Source organism: Anguilla rostrata, chromosome 3 (genome assembly GCF_018555375.3).
Source record: "Anguilla rostrata isolate EN2019 chromosome 3, ASM1855537v3, whole genome shotgun sequence".
Lineage (NCBI taxonomy): Eukaryota > Metazoa > Chordata > Actinopteri > Anguilliformes > Anguillidae > Anguilla > Anguilla rostrata.
In genome coordinates, this window is record NC_057935.1 from 42,572,504 (window position 1) to 42,599,929 (window position 27,426).

Below are 27,426 nucleotides of genomic sequence, written 5' to 3' on the forward strand. Positions count from 1 at the left end.
AAGAGCCCAACCTTTAATAATTTAATTGGCTTTATGTGCCATCCGTCAAATAGCCGAACCGATTCCGTGTCCTTTAAAGGTTTTCCATTGGTCAACTTGTAATTAAATTCAGATATAAATTGAATAGTAAAATTGCATTACTAGCTTTGGGGATACAACTTCCGGTGTCCACACGCCGAACTATTTTCTTGTGGTGGTAGGTAGCGAAACTTACAAGTACCACACGTGCATTTATATGGGTTTAAAGTGAAGAATTACAGGCAAGTATACTTCAGTAACGATTTCAGATCTGTGTTAAACGCATAACTATTGCACAAAGGAGGTTCGGAATTCACGTGAAGGTGCTTGGCGACGTATGTCCCTGACAAGATAACCAGCTAGCCACCTAGTCTAATGTTATCGTTTCATTGTAGTGTAGTGTAGTTAGCTAGCTAGCTAGCTACCCAATAAACATGCCGTTCACTTGCTATCACCTCTGGACAACCTCATGCTTTCCTCAGTCTAGACGTATGTATTTAGCTGTTAATTCAGCCAATATAACTTGTTCACTTCGGTAGTTTATCCTAACGTTTGTAGGCTAGCTAGCATTAAATAGTTATGCCTGCCATTGAGCTAGCTAACATGTTCTAGCTAGTTTATGAAAGCGGTTAAAAGTTGGCTACCGAGATAAACATTTAAACGGGTAACTTTAGCTTTGTTTTTGAAAACTAGCTAGAGTGTGGAGAAGTAACTTCAGTTTAGCTGAAATCTACAGAAGTTGTGATTTTGGACTGGTTCATGTTAACAAAAAAAAAAAAAAAATTCCATTGAAACTTGATCATCTAGTTGAATGTGATGTTTTTATATATGTGACAGCGAGCTAAAAAAAAACTTCAATTCCATGTTGATATCACCCGGTTGGTAGTAGTTAGCTACATTACATTATTTTGGGTTGAACTTAATTTGGTCAGACTGACAGTTCTAACCCGAGTTGTTTAATGAAAACAATACTTCATGTTTATACTTCCGCAGAACACTTGGCTAAATAATGTTTGTAAAGCGTTTCACCTCGTATTCATAGCATTGTTCGTGGCCTGGGGTCGATTACATTCCATTCCATCATTAAACTAATTGCCCGTTTTAACTGGTTAACTTGAACTATCGCTGTACTTCAATATTGTTTGGGCCCATCCAATTTTCCATAAACAGCCTTTCTGGTCTTCCTGTTATTCACTTATGGCTCCTCTGCATTGTGGAAAATCATGTCCCGCTTCTAAAAAATATGTTCAATAAGTTAAGGTTTACCCTCATTACCTGAACCCTGTTAGGCACTTTATTTTTTCTTTCCCATTGTTGATTTTTCCCATGTTGATGAAGTGTGCCACTTCTCCAGGATAGTTTCATTTTTTATTCAGCCATTGGAAGCATGGAACTGAAATTAAAAACCCTTTCTGCTGCTTCTTCTCAATGCAGGGACCCATTTCTCAGAAGAATCTTTTAAGAACCTCCCCCCTCCTCCCACACCTGCTTGCCCTCCCGCTGTCTTCTGCACGTCGTGGCGTGTCCAATGGAGCCGGAGCTTCTGACGGAAGTGCCGGCGGCGCTGAAGCGCCTGGCCAAGCAGGTGGTGCGGGGCTTCTACGGGGTGGAGCACGCGCTCGCCCTGGACATCCTCATCCGCAACCCCTGCGTGCGCGAGGAGGACATGCTGGAGCTGCTCAAGTTCGACCGCAAGCAGCTGCGCTCCGTGCTCAACACCCTGAAGGCCGACAAGTTCGTCAAGTGCCGCATGCGCGTGGAGACGGCGCCCGACGGCAAGACCACGCGCCACAACTACTACTTCATCAATTACCGGCTGCTGGTCAACGTGGTCAAGTACAAGCTGGACCACATGCGGCGGCGCATCGAGACGGACGAGCGGGACTCCACCAACCGCGCCTCCTTCCGCTGCCCCTGCTGCTCCAAGACGTTCACGGACCTGGAAGCCAACCAGCTCTTTGACCCCATGACCGGTGAGGAAATGCGGGGGTAACGGTGCCACAAAGGCAATCTGATCTGAAGTGGCATTGCAATGTACTGCAATAACCAATATTTCATTGAGATATGTTGGATTATTGCTTCAGACTGGGTCGTCCCTAGGCAGAGGAGATGTTGGTGGTGAACTTGGGTTGGCGCTAGTCTGGTTGGGGTACTAAAGGAAGGAGGTAAACATGTAAACATAATAACAATGCACACATTGCATTCAGGATAGTAGGCGAATTTTTTGGTGGACCATCTTGCCTACTGTGGCAGAATGGCTTTAGCTGTCCCTGGGTTCAGACCTGTGTGTTGCCACGGTGAACCTCTGTTGAGCTGCGCCATGTTTGGTTGGCCTGTCTGTATGTGTTACGGCGTCAGGCCTTCAACATTGCTAAGGTACGAGTGGATGTTGCGTCTGACGCCAGGGCCTGTATTCATACAGTGTCTCAAAATATGAGTGCAGATCTAGGATCCGGTTTGCCTGTTTGATAGTCATAGATACGGTTAGGATGTAGACAGGGAGCCCTGATCAGCACTGCTCCTCTTAAGTGGCTTATGAACACAGGCTCAGAGCTCTCTGATTGATGTGATATATGTTGGGGACAGTAGGTGGCAATAGGGTGCAGCGGTGGTTTGTCAAGTCCTCATGCCACAGTGTTGTATTCTGTGCTCCGCTCCCACCTGCAGCACTGCTGTCTTCCAGGTGATGTCTAGAGCACACAGCCCCCCCCTTCCCCCACACTACATTTCCACATATTCACTCTCTGCAGTATGGCCCCCCACCCCTGGCCTTGGAGAGCAGAATGGTCTGCCAGCTTTTGTTTAAAAAAAAAAAAAAAAAAAAAAAAAAACAGGAAACAATACAGGCACAAGAAATCAGGCAATGAGAGTTAACTGTTTAGTCAGCTGCTTTAGAGTAAATTCTGGTTACAAAAACCAGTGCATTCTGTGGCTCTGCATGACCAGGTTGGGCGGAATCTGTGCACTAGTGTTTGAGATCCTGTATCTTGCATGAAAATCGTCTGTACCTCAGGCGAAAGGGTGCGCTTGTCCAGCCAGTTGAAAATAAACTGCTAGGGGACATGTGAGACAGTGGAGGGATGAGCCTTTAAGGCACAGTTACTCCATGGTAGCTGTGATAGGCCTGTGAGAGGCTGTTCAACACCCCTCCCCCCCATTAGCCCAAGAGTCTCCTGGCAGTGTAGTGCAGTTAATGAAGGACTAAGGGAAATAAACCTGCTCTCCATATCTCCATAATCCATATATGTGCTAATGGAGGAGCCACACGGAGGCTCCATGTAATCTATACCCTCCCCAGATTTTTTGCCTGCTGTCATATATTGAGAAATTTAATGGAGCTGCAAACTGCAGCCATTAGCCATTTTGTCCTCCTCCTACTCCTCTAACTCCTACTCTCCTCCTCCTCCTCCTCCTCCTCCACGAGGACCAAGTTAGCAGGTGTTATTCTCTTCAGATAGTCATCTTTCTTTCTTTGGCCTTCAAAGTTCTGGTCTCTGTTCCACCCTTCCCAACTCCCCAGTGCTCAGGACTACATCACCCAGTGGGCCCTGGGAGTGGCTGCTGGGTGATAACTGTGCTTCACTGAGAAACATGCAGATGATCAATATAGACATGACTGCAAAGGAATCCTCTTGTCCCTTCATGCAAGTACAATCCCTTACAATCGCTTTGTTGAAAAAGGTCTCCTGATAACTGACTGAGTGGGTGAATTCCCTGCCTTTTAATGCGATATTCCACCCAGCATAAACCACGCTATCTTTCAGACAGAACCTTCCCCAAAGGGGAGGAACGTCAGTTCCTTGTGAGTTTATAAGAGAAGGTGTATGAAACACTGCACTGCAGAATTATAGTATATACATGGTCTAATTGTCATTTGGAAAATACATTTAAAATTATAGACCTGCCCAGTCATTATTATTCCATATTAAATTATGAGATTAATAGGTGAATTGGAGTGTCCGTTGACACATTCCCACGTATTTGTACAGAAGCTGTTGTTGAAGCTTTTTTCAAATGGATTTAAAACCCAATTTAAGTTTTGATGATAGACAGCTTTGTAAAAGAAAGTAACTGGTTTACATCTATGTTGTGACCAATACCGTCAGTAGTTAAATGTTAAACAGTGCAAAATGAAATTGTTTCTTGATGCAGAGGCTGTTTGTGGTACAGTGGTTGTGGATTTTAGTGGTTGAGCAAGTGTCTGGTTCGAATCCGACTGAGTGACATTTTCAATTTTAATTGGTCTTTTCCAATGTGGAATACGGTCATATAAATATATTAAGTATAGAAGTATGTCTGTAATGTAAACTATTTCTGCTCTCTGGAGCCATGTACACGAGCCCATTATCGCTTGCAGTTTCTTTCCTGCTGTGTTACTGCTCATAATAGTAATGTAATGGATGCTCACAGTCGTATAGCAGCTTTCCTGACCCGTGGTCACCTTCTCTTGTGTTCAGTTTCTGTCCCTGGTTTCTGTGGGTTGCTGTATTCTGGGAGGTCTGTATGCGCCTCTCAGTGGCGCGTCATGTATAATTAATCGAACCCGAGATTCGGCCTCTCTCCCGTCATTTCCCGCGGAATTATTTAGTTGCCATGGATTGGCTGAGCGGAGCGAGAGACGATAAGCACGTGTCTCCCAGACGGACTACACCTGAACCGTAACGCGCGGTCGCGCTCGGTCGTACCCGTGACGTCTCCCAGTAACTAATAGGCGCACACACTCTGGCCTTGTTGCATTTGTTTGGGAGGTGCATAACAATGTAATCTTTCAGGCATCAGTGGTAGGAATGACAGCTTAGTAAGGCTGTGTTCACACTAGCAGGCCACATTGATTTTTTGCATATCTAATTGGAATCCAATTGGTTTATTAAGTCTGAGCAGCAAAGTACTGTATAAAATCCAATTTTTAAAAATGAGATATAAACCGCATACAGTGCCCTCCAAAGGTATGGGTGAAATTTTGTTATTTTTGTTCTATAATTAAGACATTTGTATTTGAGATCAAAAGATGAATGAGACGAAAGTACAGGCAATCTGCTTTTATTCCATGGTATTTAGAGTAGGCTATATGCGTATTAGTTTTACCATTCTTCACAAACTGCTGTTTTTGTGTTGACCCCCCACCTTTTCAAATGTGCGAAAGTAAGTTTGTGGTGAACTGACAGGTGTTAACTGTAGCTCAGGAGGTTTTGCTTGGATTGTTCACACATAAAAGATCTTTGTCGTAGTGTTGGTTTTAGCCTTTGTTTTCATCTTTGGAGATGGCATTTGGAGTCAGAAGGCATGCAAGAAGGCCAGCAGACAAGCTTTGGCTGAAAAACAGCAAAACAGCTAATCTGTGAGATGGGAGGACAGAAGATTACATTAAGAAGGATGGCACAGGAACTGGGTTTATCAAGTACAGCAGTTTGGAAAGTCTTTGAAAAACAACAAAAGCAATGTGGACTCAAACACTGTACAGTTTGGCCAAGAAAGACAACTGCCGTTGATGACAGATGAATCCGATGGTCTGTGAAGAAAAACCCAAAAGCAACAGTCTGTGACATCACCAGCAGTCTTCGGAGGGGGACAATATCACATGCCACTTTATGCAGAAGACTTCGAAAGCAGAATTATAGAGGCTACACTGCAAGATGCAGACTTCTCATCAGCCGCAAGAATTGAAAGGCCAGATTAGAATTTTCCAAGAAGTGCAGGGACTAGCTCGAAGAGTTCTGGTACAGGTCTGGTTTTATGGAGAGATGAGAGCAAAATAAACCTTTACCAAAAGCGATGGAAAGCTGAAAGTGTGGAGAAAGGAAAGAGCAACCCATGATTGAAAGCACCTTCCCTCATCTGTGAAATATTGCAGAGATAATGTCATGGCTTGGACATGTATGGCTGCTACTGGAACATGCTCACTCATCCTTATTGATGATGTAATGGAGGATGTCAGGAGTAGGATGAATTTGGAGGTATGCAGACAGATTTTGTCTGCCTATGTACTGCCTGCCAAAAAAAAAAAAAAACTGACTTCAGCTGATGCTTCATCCTGCAGCTGGACAGTGACCCCGCACACACTGCCTCTGCAACCAAGGCATGCATCAAGTGGAAAGTTTTGGGCTGGCCAAGTCAGTCAACTGATTTAAATTCAATAGTGCATTTAACTTACTGAAGGGGAGACTGAAGACAGAAACCCTGGAAACAGATCAGCTGAAAGCGGCTGAAGTGAAGTCCTGGAAAGGCTTTTCCTGTTACCATAGTTCTGGAGGGAACTGTGCATATGCGGTTTGACATGCGATTCAAATGGCGTTTCTGGAGATACGTCGCAGTCTGACTGCTCAGATCTGATTTCAAAGGTTTTTTTTTTTTTCTTGGTCACTCGCAACACAACACATCACATGCGAAACGCCAAAAAGTAACAAACTAAATAAAATTAAATGCACATATCAACCTCCTCCATCGCTGATGTTGCCTGGTGACTTTATATTGCTGTGGTATTAAGGGTGAGAGGGAATGCACGGCAAGCAATGTAGATATGAAGACAAATGAATTACGCTGCCTGATTTTATCACTTGCAAATAAGATTGTGGACAGTCGGGCCTAAATTTCAGATTTAAAAAACAAATTGGATTTGGCTGCAGTGTGAATGTAGCCTGAAGGCCAGTTTTCAGTTTGGTGATGTATGATCATTGCCACAGGTGATTCTCATTTGACGGTCGGTCACAACGGCTTTTAGTTTGTACTGGAGTAACGGACGATTTGTCATCGTCGCCATAATCGCTGTGCCCATCGTTAAGACTTAAACTGTATTGAGCAGTTGTCATGACAATAGTATTATCGAACAGTCTCATCTCCTGCAATTGTCTTTACCGAAGTGTGAAGTCATCAACTAGCCTAACCTTAAAATAAATAAAATGGAAGACCGCACATTTGTTGAGTTTGATGAACCCAATTACAATGTTTCCGTGCCTTCATGCTGCCAACTAGGAGGACTACAAAGACGCCATTACGGACTCCGCTTCAGAGATGCGTTCTTATGGGTTACGGATGGACACATTTTATGTGCGACCCGAGCGATAATGGAATGTTGGTGACAACGTAGCGATATCCATCAGCCGAACATACATCACCTAACTGCAAACCTTAAGTGTTTAGAAAATGGAGCCCAGTGTCCAGAGAGGCTATAGAATGTGGCTGAAGTCTGCAGAATGATGTCGTAAAGGTCAAGGATTCTGATGGCCAGCCATTTGAAGATCTGAGGGAGTTTTATGAGAGCATCTACCAGCTGTTCAGCCTGTATCTGGTGTGTCTAGAGGATCTGGTATTGGCACTACCAGGGACCGACGGAATGAACGCGCAGAGGTGCGTGGATACCTTGACCTGCAAAGTAATTCTGGTCCGTCTTCTGTTTCAGCTACAGAGGTAAATTGCAGCTTTTTCCTAAATGTTGGGCAGATGGCCAGTTTTATGGGACCGTTTCCACGAACTGTCCTTGCAGGGTTCTCTGGTTGCTAGCCAGCTTGCAGCACGTATCTAATTTTAGCTGCCGTGCTTAGCGTTGCTGTAGTTTAGGCACTTAGCATAGATAACAAAGCAGTGCTGACACGCGCTGATGAACCGTCAATAGCTGCCTTGCTAGCTGCAGCCTGCTACCTGGCCAAATGATGAATCTTGCCATGGCAATGACTGCCCCAATAATAAGGACCTTTCCGACCTGCTCTTTAGTCATCGGCACCACTGGCCAAGAGCCGCGGATATCATTTTCTGTCCAAGCTGGCAGCCTTATCCCCAGCTCTGGAGTATGCTGTGGACAGGACAAACATTGCCACCAGGCCTCTCCCCTCCCCCCCCCCCCCCCAGCAGAGGCTTATTACCGATAATGAACCCGAGGCTAAGGGAGAAATGGCACAGCCCAAAACAACATAAATTCCCTGCCAGCGTCCTGCCAGAACCACACAGTTAATTTATCAGCCTCCATGAATCCATTTCAACAGAGCGTCTGCCAAAAAGGAGCAGTGTTTGGCAGGTTGTGTGTGTGTGCGTGTGCACATGCCTGTGTGTGTGTGTGTGTGTATATACATCTGTCAGCCTCTGATTCCACTTGAGGCTTAATCAAAGTGCTCATTTGTAAGTATTGTGCAATATGGAGGCTCTCCAGTCTTGAATAAGGGCCTCAAAAGTATGGTTGGGTAGATATAATACTACATATTGTATAGACCACAGTTCAAGCTACTGGTTCATCACTTTTAGAGTATGCAGCATTTCCCCCAAGTATTAACAGTGGAGGCACTGCACCTTCGCTGAATTCACGAGCCCCTCCGCAGATGGAGAAAAATCTATAAAACCTCAGACTCAAAATTGGCATCATTTAATTGTATTTTCAGTACATCAGTTATGGCTTTATGCTGTGAACACCACAGCTCTCACCACTCGACGACACGTGCACCATCTCAACGTTCCTGAGAACTGTACTAATACACTCCCTTTAACGATTCTTCCTGAGGAACGATATTGTGTAAATTCTTGTTACTATTAGGGATAAATCCTTTGAAAGTGCTTTTGGGTGTTTTTGATATATTCAGTACACGTTTATGTATATTGATTGCCCAGATGGTTTAATATGTGATGATGGACATTTTCTGTAATTGCAGAACTTTCTGACAACTTGCCAGCTTTATAATGCCTGGTATAGGGGCAATCGTGGCTTGTGGTTTAGAGCAAATAAAAATAACCAGTACACTTCATGTCACTCCTTATTTAGTATTCCATCTGTGTTTTGTTAGGCGGCCTGAGGAGAAACTGTACGATTGGTTCCCTGTTATAGCGGACAGCGAACAGCAATAGCTACCACGACCTGCACTCTACAAGACATTCCGTAATACGTCTCGACCAATCTAGTCTTCTTTCTTCTTTAGACAGAAAACTTGTTTGTAAAAATTAAAAATGGGTGCATGTGTTAATGTATGTGTGCACACGCCCCCAAAAGAGTACTTTGGCTACCTATATGCGAGCAGGTTTAGGGCCCTAGACTAACGCTCCCCACGAGCGTAACGCCTCTTCCCCCCACCCCCCCGCCCCCCCGCTCCAGCTGCAGGCCTTCCTTGTTTGGCTTTTTGTTGACAAGTACTGACAAATGAAGTTTTATTGACTGAGCGGAGGGTAATTTATTTATGTATTCATCTTTCCCCCGCTCCGTGCCTGGCCCCGGTCCAGAATGCCCTGCTGCATCATGACGTCACCCGCCTTTCCGCAGCCCCCGGGCAGGAAGCTGCTCCTCGCCCGTGCGTTTTGGGGCGGAGCCGGAGGAAAGCGGGGTGGCGTGGGCATGGCGACGAACCAGGCGAGCGAGATCGTTCTTTTGCTTCATCTGTTATTCTCGCCCTTGAACAGCCCGTATTTTCTTTTATGCTTATCAGTTAGCTTTGTTTGTGATGTGGTAATTAAATGGGAGAGAGCAACATTTTCTCCAATTAACAGGAGTGATGTATTTGAAACCCCATTGAAAAAAAACCCCTCTTAAATCAGAAAAAAATGGAACTCCATTGCTTTCTGATTTAAGATTTACCTTTTGAGTATGTTACCAAAATTTTTGTCTTAAGAAATTCAGTTATCTAAATATTTGTATAGTCATTTTAAAATCTGTTGAAAAGGAATTTGAAGGACGGTATCCCATCAGGATAGCATTCACTACACGTGTCTATTCTTTAGGAGCTGCAATGTTCTATTTTAGTGTAAAAACAGTATATGCAGCAATCTCGCATTTTACGCTTTTATTGTTCTGAAGGAAGGAGAGTGGAGAGTACTGTGGAGAGTAGTTCTAGTGCTTTAATTGAGTGGACCGGTAAAGCAATGCTTGCCTGTGGAAGTTTGCCAGTTAATTAACTGGTAATTTTCCCATAGCAACTGGGTAGAGTTACAGATAATTTAGAACCCCCCTTTCTGAAAAAACAAATTTGGTATATTCCAAAAACTAGAAGGATTTTTTTTCAAACATGTTTAATCCATTTTTTTCTTCATAGTTTCATTGAATAACAAATCCTATTTTTGATTACATCTTTATTTTACGTGGTTTATTTTTCCAGACAACGTTTTATATAGCAGTACATTAATTGAATATTAATCAAGAATATTAATTGTTCAGTTTGGAATTTCGAATGAACAATTAATGAACAATTATCTATTCTTTCTAACTGAGTTCTGCCAAATAGTGTTAAATCTCTGCCAAGCCATGCATTAAATCATTTATAATTGTGTTTACAATTTCATTATTCATTTTGGATTTTTTTTCTGCCCAGGTTCATAGTATGTGGTTCGCACTGATCATCAATTTTGTTTTTTTTTTCTGTTTCTTTAAGTGCCAAGATTTCACATTTCTTAATGTTTAGATGAAAACCCGATCCTTGGGAGAATTGGCCAACTTTATTCCATGCAAGCTCCTGGGGGAGCTTCGCAACCTTTGCACAGATTTAGGGATCTCAGGGGCCCGATCGCTCGGCCTGGCCCCCGCGCTGCGTGGGCGTGTGCCAACCGTTTTTTCTCGGGGGCGTGTGTTGGGCAGTCGAAAACGTTCTCGGATAATGGAATGTTCTAGGTGTTACAGGACCGAGCGCGAGGGCAGGGAATATTGGTTTGAGCTATGAATTTATGTTCTCTGCTTTTTGGAAGTTAAGACTACAAAAATCACAGAAGTCTATATTCTTATCACGCCGAAGGATCCAGTGAACAAAGCCCATAGTCATTTTTAGTCCCCAAAATGTGCTAACTTAGAGTATCATCGATAGAATGTCCATCGTTTGCTGAGAAATTCTCTGGGGGAATTAGTATTTTTGTTGTTTCGCCAACGCATGCACAGCGAAAGTATTGTGTACATAGGAATGTTATTAACTCCACTTTCTATGGACTCTCTGGGGCTCAACTACAAGCTTCTCTGACCAGTACTGGCCAAGCAGTGACAACGGGGAAAGCGAGCCAATTTCAGAAGTTTTTCATGACCATATAGTATAAAATATATGGTATTTTGTACCACTAAAGTTCAGTAATGTCATTTGGTTTCCAGTTGTCGGTTTGGAGTCTGCAAATGGCCTTTTTAGAAACGTGCCTAACTTAAGAAAAAAAAGAAAGAATGCAGAATACTCATTTTTGGTGATACTGTCATCACATTTGAACTAGGATTTATCCATTATTGTGGTTGTGGTATCATTGTGTCTCGAAGCCCACCAGATACAGCCACATGCATCAGTATCCACTCAAAAAATTAAAAAATAAAAATAACCCACTATGTTTGAGCTATTGTTACTTTCTTTCAGTAATATGTAGAGTGATTCTGACTCTTGGAAAACCAACACCCAAGGTTTGCCTTTCAGGTTCAAGAATAGTAACCATTTTATTTACATTGTCATTTTCAGACTAGGGGGTGCTACAGAAGGGGGTTAAACAAAAAAAACTAATGATATGTACAAACCACTGGGGCAACAGAGAAGAAAAATGGTGGAATGGCTGGGAGGGCGAATAATGAATAAGATAGATGATAAAAAGCATTCAAGATGAATGCAGGAGGAGGAATGTGGTAGTTATGGAAAATAAATAAATGATGCCAGTTATGTAAAGATGTTCAACTCGGTCTCCTCATCTCTGCATCTCAGTGTCATTATCTTTGTGTCTCAGTCTCAGAGTCCCTGTCCTCAGTCTCTGTTACTCCCGGTCCTGGTGTCTGTGTCTCTCTCTGTGTCTGTGTGTCTCAGAATCTCTCTCTCTCAGTCCTCAGTCTCTGTGTCTCTCAGTCCTCAGTCTCTGTGTCTCTCAGTCCTCAGTCTCTGTTCCTCTCAGTCTCTGTGTCTCTCAGTCCTCAGTCTCTGTGTCTCTTTGTCCTGTGTCTCTTTGTCTCTCAGTCTCTGTGTCTCTCAGTCCTCAGTCTCTGTGTCTCTCAGTCCTCAGTCTCTGTGTCTCTCAGTCCTCAGTCTCTGTCTCGTTGTCTCTCAGTTTCTGTTCCTCTCAGTCTCTGTCTCTCAGTCCTCAGTCTCTGTGTCTCTCAGTCCTCAGTCTCTGTGTCTCTCAGTCCTCAGTCTCTGTGTCTCTCAGTCCTCAGTCTCTGTGTCTCTCAGTCTCAGTGTCTCTTTGTCTCTCAGTCTCTGTGTCTCTTTATCTCTCGGTCTCTGTGTCTCTCAGTCCTCAGTCTCTGTGTCTCTCAGTCCTCAGTCTCTGTCTCTTTGTCTCTCAGTCTCTGTGTCTCTCAGTCCTCAGTCTCTGTGTCTCTCAGTCCTCAGTCTCTTTGTCTCTCAGTCTGTGTCTCTCAGTCCTCAGTCTCTGTGTCTCTTTGTCTCTCCGTCTGTGTCTCTTTGTCTCTCAGTCTCTGTGTCTCTCAGTCCTCAGTCTCTGTGTCTCTCAGTCCTCAGTCTCTTTGTCTCTCAGTCCTCAGTCTCTGTTCCCCTCAGTCTCTGTGTCTCTCAGTCCTCAGTCTCTGTTCCCCTCAGTCTCTGTGTCTCTCAGTCCTCAGTCTCTGTGTCTCTCAGTCTCTGTGTCTCTCAGTCTTCAGTCTCTGTTCCTCTCAGTCTCTGTGTCTGTTCATCTCAGTCTCTCTGTGTCTGTGTTTCATCCTGGGGAATTGTATGCAGTGCTGTTTTACTCCTTAGTAGAATCAGAGAATTGGTCTGCTTCTCTTTTTACAGTGGAACCACTGACTTGGTGAATTGTTCACTGGCAGAGTTGCATGGGAGGCTGGGAGTGGATTTGTTTTTTTTTTGTGGGTACAAAAAAGAGTTGCACAGACTGGAATATTCCTTGATAAATTGTTTTATGTGGATGACGCAGGATTCAGACAGATATCAGATATCTCAGGAACGCCTTGGGAATTTCTTCAAATTTGGCACAAGCGTCCACTTGGACTCAAGGATGAACTGTTTAGATTTTGTTGGTCAAAGGTCAAGGTCACTGTGACCTCGCAAAACAAGTTTTTGCCTTGTGGGAATACAAAACATGTTTTTGCCTTGAGGGAATTTCTTCATATTTGGCACAAATGTCCACTTGGACTCAAGGATGAACTAATTAGATTTTGGTCGTCAAAGGTCAAAGTCACTGTGACCTCACGGCCGTTCCATTCTCTCGTGAACATATGAATGGGCTTCCTCCACCCCTGCTTTGCGTGTGTGGGGCTTGCGGCTGCAGTGTGAAAAGAAGCGTCTGGCAGTATGAGCGCATATGAGCATACTTGTACACGGTTTGTGAACTGGACATTCCAAATTCAGGTGTGATTGGAGATGCCATATTAAAAACATAAAAAATGATGTCCTTCCCAGTACTTTGTTCTAGTCGCCTGGATTAGCTAATTAGCATAATTCTGCAGCCAGAAGGTAGAACTAATTGGTGTAATCAGCTGGCGGAGTTCATGGGTGGAAGAAACACACACAGCAAGACTTACCTTCTAACCCATATACTTCCCACCTCTGCTCTTCACACCTCGAGAGCACTCTTCACACCTCACGGTAAAAAGCTGGAGTAGGGTTTTCCCGATCAATGACGCTTTGAGCGATCAGGACTCATTGTGAGGTTTTGGCGATCTCCACTCTTAGTCGACTTTTTGACGGTTTCTGGGGGCTAGATTTTATTGTATTTTTTTTTTTTTTGTAAATCGGTATGGCATTTTAAATTTCTTGAGAAGCGTGGTCCTGTGTTGATTTAGTATTTTCTGTTTTTAGGCATAACCTCTCCAGAAGTGTTAGGCCTATGCGTGCTAAGTTTTAGAACTGACATCCAATCCATAATTTCACTGTGTGCAAAAATGAACAGGTGACTGCAGTGGTGCTGGCTGCCATTGCTCGAAGGGACTGGCCCCTTCGTTAAATATAGACCGTATTCCTAAATGAAAAGGCACTATCTTCCACCATGGTCACCAGAGTAAGATCATTTGTCTTACATATTGCAAGTGGGGTGGGGGGGGGGGGGCTGTTTGTTCTGTTGTTTAATTAGGTAATATAGGACCTAGAACTGAATTAGGGAATGATTTGACTGATTGATTACTAGGCTAACACCTGGCCTGTTCGCCCTGTAGCTTTATAAATCCTGACTGTCATGTGCGATAATTTAGATGGTATCGGACTTGAAGGAATAAAGTCGTGTTCTGAGCTCTTGTGTGCTGTTCTCTCCATTAGTTTTTATTTTCTGTATAGCAGATGTCCCATACCTTGAATCCTGTAATTGGCGCATATTAGGCCTATATAATTAGGCTATTTCCTAATAATAGAATAAAATAAAAAGTATTAATTTGACTAACTAGGCTAGACTGTTTATAAAAATAGCAAAAAGTGACCTGTCATTCATGAGAGAGCCAAACACCCACCCACTCCCAACCGGGCGGTACGATGTGTTGATGATCCAGGCGATTGCCGAACCCTGAGCTGGAGGAGTTTTTGAAGCACCTGTAAAGATTTTTATATTATAAGGTCCAAAATATAGACCGACTTCCATGTTTTTGAAGCTGTGAAAACTGATTTCAGGATTGCTGCTTCCGAATGTTCTGGAACACAGTCTGCTAATAGCCCTGGATTCTGATTGGACGAGCCGCATTTTTTTTGATCCACTTTGTTCGGCGTGCAACCTGTGATTACCTTCTGATAGCAGAAAGACAGCGTGTGCAATTACAGACAAAGTGCTTTTTATGTTTCCATCCTGTGACATCGAGCATATGGCAGCTTCTCTTTATGAGCAACCTCTAAAAATGTTATTAATATGAGTCATACGTCCGTTTCTCTTTTTTAATTAATATGCAGTTCTGTCTGCGAAAAGCTTTTCCTGCTTCGTCTGTTGCCTCTCAAAGGATCGTGCTATATTGAGCACAATTACGCATATTATCTTGTAGCGTCATAATATCAGAGGATTGTAGCCTGTCTCTCACCTCTGCAGTTAAATGCAAAAGTGTTAGAACGGCTGTGTCAAGTTCGTTGCTTTCCCTCTGTACTTATCAAATTTGCATTTTGAAAGCATTGACTATAAGGCAAAATACACAATGTCTGCATTTATTTTACGTGTGTTTTAAACAGACATTGAACTGTATTACGACACTGCCATTCAGTCGAGTCAAAAAAATCGACAACCAGTTTGACACAGCTGTCCCAGTACTTTTGTATCCAGCCATATGTTTTTATGTGAACATAAGGATCTATAATGTAAAGGGTCCTCTCCTTTGGGGAGGGGAAATGTCGAGCCAAGTGGCCTCTTGAACCTGGGGCGATCCCACACAAACTCAAAGCTTTTGCTCTTCGGTTTGCCTTCGTTCCAGTTAGAGCACCGTTTGTAGGAGTGAAGGGGTTCTGACGCCCCCCCCCCACCACCCATTTGTCCGTCCGTACATCCAGGTATATGTGACGCTGTACCTTGCTTGGGCTCAGATGAAACGTTATGAAAGTTCTGCCTTTGAGGGCAAGGAAGAAAAGAATCGGCTCCCCTTCGGCTGCACTTCAGGGCTTCTGTATTTAGGAAGCGATGCAATCGGCCTTTTTGTGTGTTTCCACCCCCCCCCCCCTTCCTTTTTGTCATCGACTTGCTTATCCATCCCCCCCCCCCCCCCACCATGTCTGCTGTGGGGGGCTGTCACTTCACAAGTCTGCGCGCACGCGATTTTCTGAAGGGTCTTGTGTCGATCGACCCAATGCCTGCGGTGCCCCTTTTCTACTACAAAATGTCACCGGCTGTACGTGTTATTTTGACTACAGTGCGGTAAAGTGCTTTTAGAATTTGTCAAAGTGACACTGAATGAATGGGAAACTAATTGTTATTATTATTACTTTTTTTCTTGGTTGCATTTGTTTTCTGGGTATTTCCCAAAGTGCCGCTTGGCTTCCATTTAGATCATTTTCAATTGAGATTGGGTGAAAGCTGGTTTTTTTTAAAAGTATGTATACGAATGTAGTCCCTCTTACAGCATATAGCCTATACCTATGCAGTTCTGCTGTTACGTTGCGGTTTAATAGGTCCAGCACACACTGTGTGATTCGGTGAGTCATTAGCTGTGGGAATTGTGGCTTTGTGTGCTGCTTGTGTGGGGGGGGGGGGTTGGGGAGGGGAGGTTGGGGGGTACGGGAGATGAAAGCTTGAATTCTGTCATTCAAATATGTGGTCTTGACAGTCGCAGAATTTTCGATACAAAATGATTTGAAATACCAGGCCATCTTTGTTGGGATGACAGGTATGCCATCCCGCCAAGTTACGCCTTGGCGGGGGCATGCCCCATACCTACACAGCACCGAGAGTTTGGCACTTTTCAGGGTTCCCCACAGAAATAACCACAACAGCCACAGACACTCAGCCCTTTAAAACGTTAAATTCGGTACATTCTGACCCCATTTCAACAGACAGATTTCATAAACAACTTCACATGTCCACACAATAAAGCCCCAAACGCAAAATCCCAAAGGGGATTTTGCATTTTCTCCTTCTTCTCTTCTCTTCTTCTTCTCATTCTTATTTTTCCTGCCGCCTATCCCACTAACAACATGTCTCCCCATTGGACATTTTACCGACATCAGCCAAATCCTCACCCTCACGACCCAATCAAAAACTCGCATACACACGCAAAATACCCATACCTTTTTACTCTGAAACATTTCCAGTTTAAACAGCTAATCTGCCTGTGGCCTAGTGGGTAAGGTTATAGTCTTGGGAACATAGGGTCTTAGGTTCAAGCCCAGCTAGGGACACGTTTCTTTAACCTGCTCTTACCCTCACTAATAATTGTCTACTACTTCTCAATTATTGCTTTTGCACCATATCTACCCGCTGTTCATCGAACGTATGCACTGCATTATGACGTACCGTCTGCACGTTCAGTTATTAACCGGCTACAATATTGCAAAGCCATATGGATTCAACGGGAGCTCTTCTGTGCTTACTGGCCTGTGTTCTTAGCTATGCAATGCGTGAAATATCATTAGCAATGTCATGGTGCTGCACTAACAAAGTCACAGACTGGTTAACCTAACAATCCGGTTAAAGGATTGAATCCCGCCTCGCCCTCAGGCAGATCATTTCCTCTTTTACACTAACGTTTTCTTACGCTTTTATATTTGCTTTACCAAAATTCACTCACGGCCACCCATATGCATTTCATCACGGCAAATGTATTCCTTTTATTAAAAAGTTACACTGGTTCACCACTGTGCCATTTCTACTAACTAGGCTATATTTCTTCACTTGGCTACCGCACAACACCTTCTTATCAGCAAACGCCACGTTTCTACATTCATGTTACCTCGCCCTCTTCTCTATCTAGCCGCATACAAACAATTACTACGTATGTATGTTCTGCAAATCCCCATTAAAACATTACATTTAAAATCATGACTCATTCATAATTATAACTACTACTGCTGAACATGAGGAAAGCACATCAGTGCAGTAGATTTCACACGTTACTTAACCCTCCACTTTACCGACTACTATTTTATACAGACTGTTATATATACCGTTCAATAAGGAAACTAAGCTCGCTCATGGTCACTTCATTTACTTCGCACTATAGCCTGTGATCATATCAGCCTTCACCTACATGCCCATTCTGCTAAAAACATATTGTTTCAACTATGCAATTTCATCATTTCATCCTAATTTCTCTCACACTGTTGTTATTTTCTCATATGCAAAGCCTGCTGGGACATACGTGTCTCCTCCTATTCTCCACTATCAAGTTTTCCGGTTCTAGCTTAGCAAAACAGCGAAGAGGATTCCCACCTGCAGATAAGCCTATCAAAATGCCTTATAAACCTTACAAACACTAAAAGTGCATCTCCACGAAATACCAGACAACGGAGCAGCACAGCAGGGTACACAAGATGCGACCTAGGGAGCTCTAATTCTACGGGCTTGCTGATTCTTTTCTCAATCGAGGCTCGTTGGATGGCCGTCAAATCCGTGAGTACATACACTGGCCATTTTTCACCTGCTTTTCTGTTCCGTTTACACTTACGCCACCGCACGCTTTGTCACAGCCACTGTTTTATATATATAGCAAACCGAAACTGCTAAACAGTACACGCTCATCAGACTGTACAAATTCACACGAGGATAGCCATAATCCACAACCATTTCTTACAGGGTCACTTCGCATTTCTCACTAATAAAACGCTTTGCAAAAAGAAATGATATCTCATAAAAAACACGTTTTCAACGTACAAAAATGTACAAGTGACTTGAAAGAATTGAGGAAATATTGGGTAGCATTGCTTTGGAATACATCTTATTTAATTTCGGTGAGGCAAGATAGCTATTGTTTGTAGTACTGTAACTTCATCGTCATTTTGATATCAATACTTTTACTGGCAGGCCTGGACTGGTCTTGTATGTGTGAGTAACTTGGCATTTTTGTACGTTGAAAACGTGTTTATTATGAGAGAGTATGTTTACACCGCCTGGTAAAAGTGACCCAATTCCAATTTTTTGCTCACGTGTACTATGAACGCGTAAGCTGGTAACAGAACATGGAATCAGAGATATTCAGATTCGTTTTCGGGACACATTAATTTGTGAAAATAAATTCGATAGGAATCAGATATCTGCCATTGCGACTGTCATCTAAACACACAGATCTTCATTTCCCGCTCATTCCGATTTGCATGTCATACGTAATGCGATATTCTCATACTTTTTTCGCATTTGAATAACGCGTAACACATATCGCATGCACAACCTCTCGCCGCTGGTAATTGTAAATGTTAAAAAGTTAAACGGAGGACAACGGCTCAGTCCAGTGGCGAATACCAAGCTTACGGCCTTTTAAGTATGTGGGGCGAAGAGAGTCAGTATAGGCCTAAATACAAGGGATGTTCATTGTAGACCTAAGACGCTTCGAAAAGCAATAGCTTGAGTTATTTTTTCACTTTCATTACTTATTTATATATTTGTTTATTTATGTATGTATTGTGAAGTAGAGGACGCATAAAAGAAAAGCCTAATGGCTGTGGTGATTATTATAATGATTACCATTCCTGTCATTCATGATTTATTGGGGGCCTTGGGCAGGCCTGTGTGACGGCCCTGCAGGGCCCGTCCTTCTCCCCGCTCCTGGTGTCCTCCAGTGAGATGACGGATGAGTCAGGGGCGAGCCCGTGTCCCTGGTGCTGTGGACGGATGGTTAAGCGGGGAGCGGCGGGACAGGGGGACGGTGGTCACTGGGGGCCCCCCCGGGGCCCTTCCGGGGGCTGGCGCTCTGGACGCTCCGGCTCGGGTCCCTTACAGGGGGGCTGGGAGCCTCACGCTCCTGCGACTCTTTAACCTTTGCGTTGATCAGGGGTGAAGTTTCTGATTTGTCCTAATCAACAGGAATGTGAAAAATGCACACACACACACACACACACGTGCACGCACACACACACACACACTCTTGCATCCTCTCATGCACATTCTGGTGTTGGGCTGCTTTGTATTGCTTTTCTGAGCTCCCTTTGGAGAGAGATGCTCTCTGAGGCCATTGATCTGAGTGAGAATGCATGAGCAATTCACTCATGTCCCAGCCAGGGCAAACGGCCCTTCTGACTCCCTATATATTAATCGGCTTCATTGATTCATTATTAATGACTGTCTGACCCCCCCCCCCCCCCCCCCCCACTTTTCCTCCTCCCCCCTCTCTCCCTCCATTTTCCTCCTCCTTTTCCCCCCATCCTCATCCTCTCCCCCTCCCCTTATCTGCTTCCCTTCCTCCCTCTTCCTCCCGCCTTCCCCCTTCTCTCCCTCTGCTCTCCCTTCCTCCTCTCCCCCCCTCCCCTTCTCTCCCTCCCTCTTCCTCTCTCCCCCCCTCTCCCCCTCCCCGTCTCTCCCTCCTCCCTCCGCCTTCCTCTGTGCAGGGACGTTCCGCTGCACGTTCTGTCAGACGGAGGTGGAGGAGGACGAGTCGGCCCTGCCCAAGAAGGACGCCCGGACGCTGGTGGCCCGCTTCAACGAGCAGATCGAGCCCATCTACGTGCTGCTGCGCGAGACCGAGGACGTCAACCTGTCCCACGACCTGCTGGAGCCTGAGCCCGCCGAGATCCCCGCCCTCAAGCAGAGGTGTGTCTCCCCCCCCCCCGCCGGGCGCGCTCTCTCGGCTCTGTCCTCTCCATTCACCGTTCGGTCATACGCTGCTGCTAATCGGCATTCAGTCATGGTGTATACCGCTGCTAATCGGGATTCAGTCATGGTGTATACCGCTGCTAATCGGGATTCAAGTGATGGTGTATACCGCTGCTAATCGGGATTCAGTCATGGTGTATACCGCTGCTAATCGGGATTCAGTCATGGTGTATACCGCTGCTAATCGGGATTCAGTCATGGTGTATACCGCTGCTAATCGGGATTCAGTCATGGTGTATACCGCTGCTAATCATCGGTGATCCGTCAATCGTTTCAGTCATGGTGTATACCGCTGCTAATCGGGATTCAGTCATGGTGTATACCGCTGCTAATCGGGATTCAGTCATGGTGTATACCGCTGCTAATCGGGATTCTGTCATGGTTTATACCACTGCTAATCGGGATTCTGTCATTCAGCCATACAGTGCTGTTAATCGGCGTTCAGTCGTCGCATCCACTAATAACGCTTCACCATTCGGACACCCGCACTTTATTACATCACTGTTATCATACCCTTCAACGGCACTGTTTAAAAATCACAGACTGCTGTTATCACCATTGTTATTGCTTACGTGCTACTATTGATCAACAACTCATCATGCACTCGGAGCCTGAGGGGCTGCCGTTTTCAGCTTTTAATTACCTCCGCCGTGGCCCCTTATTTCAGGCTGAAAACACAAATCTGTAGAAGCCGTGGATCTCCAGGATCAGGGTTGCTGATCTCTGCACTTACGTGTCCATTCAGACATCAAATCAGTCACCAGCGACACTTAAGTCTGCATTCTATTCAATACGGTGTTTTCGTGCGGTGTGTTTCATGTGGAAAGACAATGATGTCAATGCCACCAGTGGCAAAACATCTGAAAAACGAAGTCTCGCCGTGGCTATTTTTTAACCCGTTGCCAAGACAAAAAAAAATGCTGTGCAAAGACCAATAGAATCAATAAATAGACAAATATAATCTTTAGGCAAATAGAATCAACATGTCAAATTTTAACGGGTTAAAAATGTAATTGTTGACGCGTTGATTTTGGACGTTAAAATTTGACGTGTTGAGATGATTAAGATGTATGGAAAACCAAGCATGCCTTAAATTAAGGGGAAGATCACAAGAATGTCTCACTATTCTCCGGTTCTGTTGTAGCGGTGACATAGATATGCCTGGATGCAATATGCTAATCTATACACAATTCCTGAATTGCTATTGGCTCAGGTTTGTGCATTGAAGCAAGCAATAATGCCACTGTTGACATGGAAGTGTTTTCCTTGTCTACTTCTCAGAAATAACCGCGATGAGTTTTTCAAATACGATTTGGCACCGTTGGATGTCCTTAGCTTTATTTCTGTAGCAGCTCTTGGTCAAAAGGCTGGATTTTAAAATGACAAATCTCCTCAATTGATTTTGGCCCTGGTAACTGAAAGGTTACCAGCAGCCTGGTCTCATTCGTGTTCTGTGAGCGTTTAACAGGCCTGTCTTTGCAGCAGCGAGTAGAAGCTTGGCATATAAGTAACGTAAGATCAGACCGGATTAACAGGGGCCTGGGTGTGAATGTTTGGACCTGACTATTTAAGTTACTGGGAGAATACCTGAATCGCGGTACTCACTTTTGGTCCTTATCAATAATTTATTCTTTTAACATTGATTCTGGATATGACAGGCTGACTCGAAAGAAAATTAGGTGCGTTTGAATGGAACAGGGAAGAAGAAAAAGAGCACCGAAATGCATGAACGAGCGTACGTCATAATTATTATAATTCTCATTTCTTGACTTGCTGCGCCTCAGCCTGCTCAGAGTATTCCCGTGCTGTGCCACCGGTGTCTCCCATGAGGATCGACAGCCTGGCTGCGTTTTCAGAGCCTCTCAAATTCAGGGAAAATGTGATTTATTTTGGGGAAGTACAAAGCCCTTACTTCTCTGTACTTCTCAGTTTTTGCAGGCGACACGGTGAGAATAACCTGCCCTGTCTGAGCAGCCACGTTTGTCAAAGTCTCAATGGCCTTTCTTTGCTCTCAGGGTCTGTACTTTGTCAGTGTTTTCGTTCGCTCGACATTTTTCACCATGGTTAGTTATTCCGTCGGGGGGTATATTCTCTCTTTGGGGCCGCATAGAATACCATTTTACTTGTTTGTGCCCTAATAGATAATGAGTTTTGCTTGTGTCGTTTTAGGAGCTTAGGTGACGCTAACGTACTGTGGTGTTATGGTGCTCCTCTGAAGATGCTTGGAGTTGATGGATGTTGGTGATGTCAGCCTCAAGACCAGCTGGCTAAGGGGACTTTTTCTGGAATCATCTCTTAGTGTTTTAGCCAGGGTTTATAATGATAGGGGTCAGGGGGGTCAGTATTTGTAAAACGGATCCAGAATTTGTATGCCTCTTTTTGAGGAGTGGCTATCGGCCTAGTCCTGCCTCGCATTTATTGCTGTCTGTTTTCCTTTGAATTCTGCATGCAGGGTTTTAATTTGGTTTTTGTCCCATTTGGGGAAAAGAATGTGTGTCTGAGCTGAGCCGGCAGCTCAATGCGGTTTTAACCACATTTGTTACTGGTAGTTGAATTTGGTTGAGTTTTTTTATGGCCACATTACCCTTCAGGTTTTCTCCTTTAGTTCAATTACTGTTGAAACTATGGTTGAGCAGAATTTTAGATCTAGGTAGGTGCATAACGCATTTTCCACAAGCGTTCGGTGTGCTTTGTGTGAAGTGGCAAGAGTTTCCTGGACCTTTTTTATTGAATACCATATTTGTTTTGGTCAGGGTCCAGTTCAGCTGAAGCTGTTGTTCTGCAAGCGACAACAGAACCAGTTGATCTGCATTACCCCTTTGAGTAGTTATTTTTTCTGGAATGTTATCCTACGTCTGTATTCTCGAACTTTGTTGCTTTCATTTTCCAGTAGTGATCGTTACATCAGCATTGGAGTGCTCAGACGGGAACATTCTAATCACATATTGGTGATTCATCACCTTAAGGGGTTAAACAGGAATATGAACTTTCTGTCTTTTAGACTGAGCCCAGGAGCAGCGGATTGACCCAGCAGTCTTTGCAATTCATTGGATGTAAAGTTTGGAAAGTGTTGGACTCAAACTGTAGCTCCGTCTCACACTCCAACCCTGGTGGAAGTCATTTGCCCTTCCCGCCCAGTTTCTTCTCCAAATTTATGTCTTGTTTACATTGATTTTATTGTGTCATACGTTTTCCCCCCTGCACCTGTTTCAGGAATTTTACAGAGCCAATCCGTCATGCCCAAAGCTTTCTTGAAATCTATAAAACGGGCAAACATTTCCGTTTTGTTTTGGTTTGCAAGTGCCTTTATTAGTGTGTGAAGGGTATAAACATGATCTGCTGTGCAGTGTTTTGATAAAAAGCCCATTTGACTCTTGGCTCAAGACGTTGTGCTCGCCAAGGAAGTTTAAAGTTCCTCGAATGCCTTGGTAAATTTCTGGGATCAAATTTGCCCCTGTTCTTAAATTATCAGTTTTATTAGTCATTGGTTCTATTTGTCAGGGAAGTAGTCCAGACTCATAACTGCTGTAAATAGTTGCTGTTGTGCCTCCTGTAGGAAATGGATGCTATATTTAAGCATCTCATTTGAAATAGTCAGGCGCACATGTTTTCCTGATCTGGAGGTCTTGTAATTTTTCTTAGTTGCTGTTCAGTCATAAGGGAGTTTACTGGAATATGGTTGTCCTTAAAAGTTGTTTCTAAATAGTGTGGTTTTTCACAAATTTGTGCTTTTGATTTGTCTAATTTTTTTTCTTCCACCATTCTATCTCTTTCCCCATCCCCTGCATCTCTACACTTCATCTTCCATCTCTTTACCCCTCCATGCTATGCCCTCTCTCTTCTCCTCCACATATCTCTTTCTTCTTCTCCCTCTCCTTCTGCGTTTCCTTAATTTCCCCCCGTGTGTCCCCTCTCTCCTCCTCTCCCTCTCCATCCCTCCATCCCTCCCTCCAGCCGGGACCGGGCGGCGCAGGCGGCGGCCGGGGCGGCGGGGGCCGGGCCCGGGGCGGGCGGGGCCCACCCAGAGGCGTGGTCGTCGAAGGGCTCCACGTACGCGGACATGTACACGCAGAACGTGGTGATCAGCATGGACGAGCCGGACGAGCAGAGGAGGCAGGCCAGCGAGGGGAAGGCCCCCCGGGAGCGGCCGGTGTGGCTCACCGAGAGCACCGTGCAGGGGGCCTACAGCGATGCCGACGCCCTCAACAACGGTACGGCTCTCCGTCCGCCCGTCTCTCTCTCTCTCACACGCACGTACACACGCTCCGTCTCTGTACAAAATGAGTACTGTACCTCATCAGGCCTGTGTTTTGTTGTTGTTCTGATGACCTTCGGTATGCACTAACTCTACGTCACTTCGGATAAAAGCGTCTGCCAGATAAATGTAATGTCATGTCTCTCGTTCTCCCTCGTTTGGCATCACAGAATGAATGTATGCCTGTTAGAGAGAGAGAGAGAGAATGAGAGTGTGTGTGAGAGAGGGACAGAGGGGATAAAGTACTATGATACAGTATTTAAAGATTACAAAGCTTCATGTTGCAAAGCCATACTATCTGCAGATGGAAGTTGGGATGTGAAATATGCATCACAGTAGATGAATAATGTGGGTTAGGTGACTGTGTACACCATTTTGTCACATGTAGCTTTTGAAGGCATAGCGCCTCAGTTTTCCTTTCACTGATTTCTCATCCTGTTGCATGTTTTCTTTCCTCCATTTAGTCTTTTGTTTTTAGTTTAAAAAAGAAATAAATAAAGAATTGCTTAGATGGAGCCCTTTATTTCTTGGCGGTCAGGCTGCGTAACGAGCTTGTGTTGTCGTCGTGGCGAAGCCGTGTTCCTGACGACATAATGTCGTTTGCCTCTCCAGTGGGAGAGGACATGGGCGCCCATCGCCAGGGAGACAGCGGACGCGAGGCGCAGCCCAACGAGAACGAGGAAGTGATGCGCGCCCTGCTGATCCACGAGAAGCGGAGCGCGGGGGGCGCGGTCGGGGGCGTGGCCTCCGGCGGGGCCGGAGCGGGGTCGGCGCACCTCTCGACGGTCAACGCCAGCGACTCGGAGAGCGACACCAGCGAATCGGACGAGGACTCCCCGCCGCGCCCGCCCCCCCGCGGCGGGCCGAGGGAGGAGGAGGTGGAGGACGAGGAGGAGGACGAGTTCGAGGAGGTGGGCGAGGAGGAGCCCACGGTGCTGGTGGGCGGGAGGCCGTTCTCCTACCACGACGTCAGCCAGCGGCCCGAGCTGGTGGAGCAGATGAGCCCGCAGGAGAAGGAGGCCTACATCGAGATGGGCCGCAACCTTTTCCAGAACATGTTCTTCTGAACTCCTCTCTCTCTTTCTCTTGCTCTCTATTTCTCTCCCTCTCTTGCTCTGTGTGTCTCTCTCTCTCACTCTTGCTCTCGCTCTCTCTGTCTGTCTGTCTCTCTGTGACTGATGACCATTACAGCCAAAGTGACCGCTGTTTATTTTTGCAGAAGCAACTGAGTTAACATTCCGTCGTGCGGTATTTCTGGACACGTTCACTCAAACCACTCCCATCTCTGATGGGCACAAACGTGGCTGTTGGGTAATCGTTTCTAAAACACACCCCCCTCCCCCGTTTCTTTGTGAAGTGAGTGTCTCTTATATTGTATATAATATACAGACGGGGGTCTACGTGGTGTATACTGTTCACACGGAGGGATAAAGAACCCAACGCTGTGGAGATCCAGAAGATGTGTGCTTTCTTTGCTAGCAATTTTCTAGAAATGCACTGAAACACACCATTTTGTGATTTTATCCAGCAGTGTCTTACAGATTTTATTTCTCGTTGCCAGTGTTTAATGACTCATTCTCATGGTCACATTTCAGGTTTTCAGGCTTCTGACTGATAAGGGGGAGTGTGCTCTGAGTGGTCTACATGTGTTCATACACCGAGATTTAAGAAAGCCAAAGCCAGGCCCAGGTCACGCTATGCTCGTTTGGTAGAAAATGGCGTTCCACGTAACACTTCCCCGATTCCCTCCCCCGCTCCCCCAGGGCTGTTTACTTTGCCCGTGTGCTGCTTTCAATGTTCAGAATGTAAAGCTCGGTTTCTGAAACAACGTTCTTTGGAGACAGTTAATGCTTTTTTTTTTTTTTAGTCAGGTCATTCCGCACATGGCATTCTTGCTCGCGTTCATTCCCCCTCATTACTATCAATTTATCTTTCCTTTATTTGTTCTTTCCTTCCTTCCTTGAAAAGCTGAAAGGGAGAAAAGCGGATAACATTGAGCCTGAGGTTATTGAGTAACCTTCTCGTGCTCCTGTGTCTCGGCGACCCTGTGGAGCTCAGACGGAGTGCACTTCCTGTTGCTTGATGGACAGGGAAGGGAAGCCGTTGGCAGAGGGTTGGAGGTAGAAGTGTTGGGGAGTGGGGGATGGGGGGTGGGGTTGGGGGGGAGGGGGGGCTGGCAGCACATGGTTCTGCATGTGCTTTCCTCAGCAGGTCAGAGAAGAGCCTCGTGCACTGCTGCCTGTGGCCAAGTTTGAGCAATGCCTCCCTGACACATCTTCGTTTCTGGAATCTTCTCTCCTTCCTACTGTACCGCTGCAGTGTTTATCATAAGAAGAAGAGGAAAGGACTATATGAAAGGGTTGACAAGTGGTTAAAGGAAGTCAATGCCTATTGTATTTATGACATACGTTGCAAAGTTCTCGAAACTGTAGTTAAATGGTTTATTTTGGCTGTAATTTAGATTCATTTGTATTTTATGAACTCGTTTGCTCTGCTTGTGTAACTTTTTTTTTTTTCTTTTGGTGACATCCTTAAAGAGCATAACCTAGTCACGTATATTTGTTTCTCGTTTTGCCCTTAATAAGAGGCGCCACTAATAGCAATAAACAGTCCCTTTTTTGTGCAGTGACTTGAAGTCTTTTGATCTGAGTTTCTGGGAATATGATGAATTATACTTTAAGCAGGAAGACATGCACCTTTTACGCCACTAAAGAAAAAAAAAAAAGAAAATCTGAACCAAGAATCAAATTGATATTAAATGCCAGTTTTAAACCAACTGAATGATAATGACATAGTCATTTGAAGTAGGAGGTGCTGTTTTAGCAGTAAATGAGACTGTCTAAATGCGTTCAGTGCCTCTTGATGTATTAGTGGAAAGAAACCATTGATGGTGTGTCTACCAGAGCCCCACTGGTTACCACTGCTGATAGCCAAAAACCAGTGAAAAACGCGAGCCACGCGGCTCTCTCTCTCTCTCTCTCTCTTCTCACACACACACACACATACAGACAGACACCGACAGACAGACACACACACACACACACACACACACACACACCTGAGGCTGATCTACACTCGCC

At 44.8% G+C, this 27,426-nt stretch overlaps 1 protein-coding gene across 2 annotated transcripts; it reads left to right on the forward strand.

The window, feature by feature from the left end:
• The first annotated feature begins 89 nt into the window (after nt 1-89).
• On the forward strand, nt 90-26,975 carry gtf2e1 (general transcription factor IIE, polypeptide 1, alpha). 2 transcript variants are annotated; one of them, XM_064327717.1, is made up of 5 exons: nt 90-196; nt 1,453-1,991; nt 19,827-20,028; nt 24,046-24,302; nt 24,959-26,975. In XM_064327717.1, the coding sequence occupies exons 2-5, from the start codon at nt 1,547-1,549 to the stop codon at nt 25,411-25,413; spliced, it is 1,359 nt and encodes a 452-aa protein (XP_064183787.1). In that variant the 5' UTR covers nt 90-196; nt 1,453-1,546; the 3' UTR covers nt 25,414-26,975. The 2 variants fall into 2 exon arrangements, with proteins under 2 accessions (XP_064183787.1, XP_064183786.1); XM_064327716.1 differs by having other exon boundaries at nt 99-260.
• The last annotated feature ends 451 nt before the right edge of the window (nt 26,976-27,426 follow it).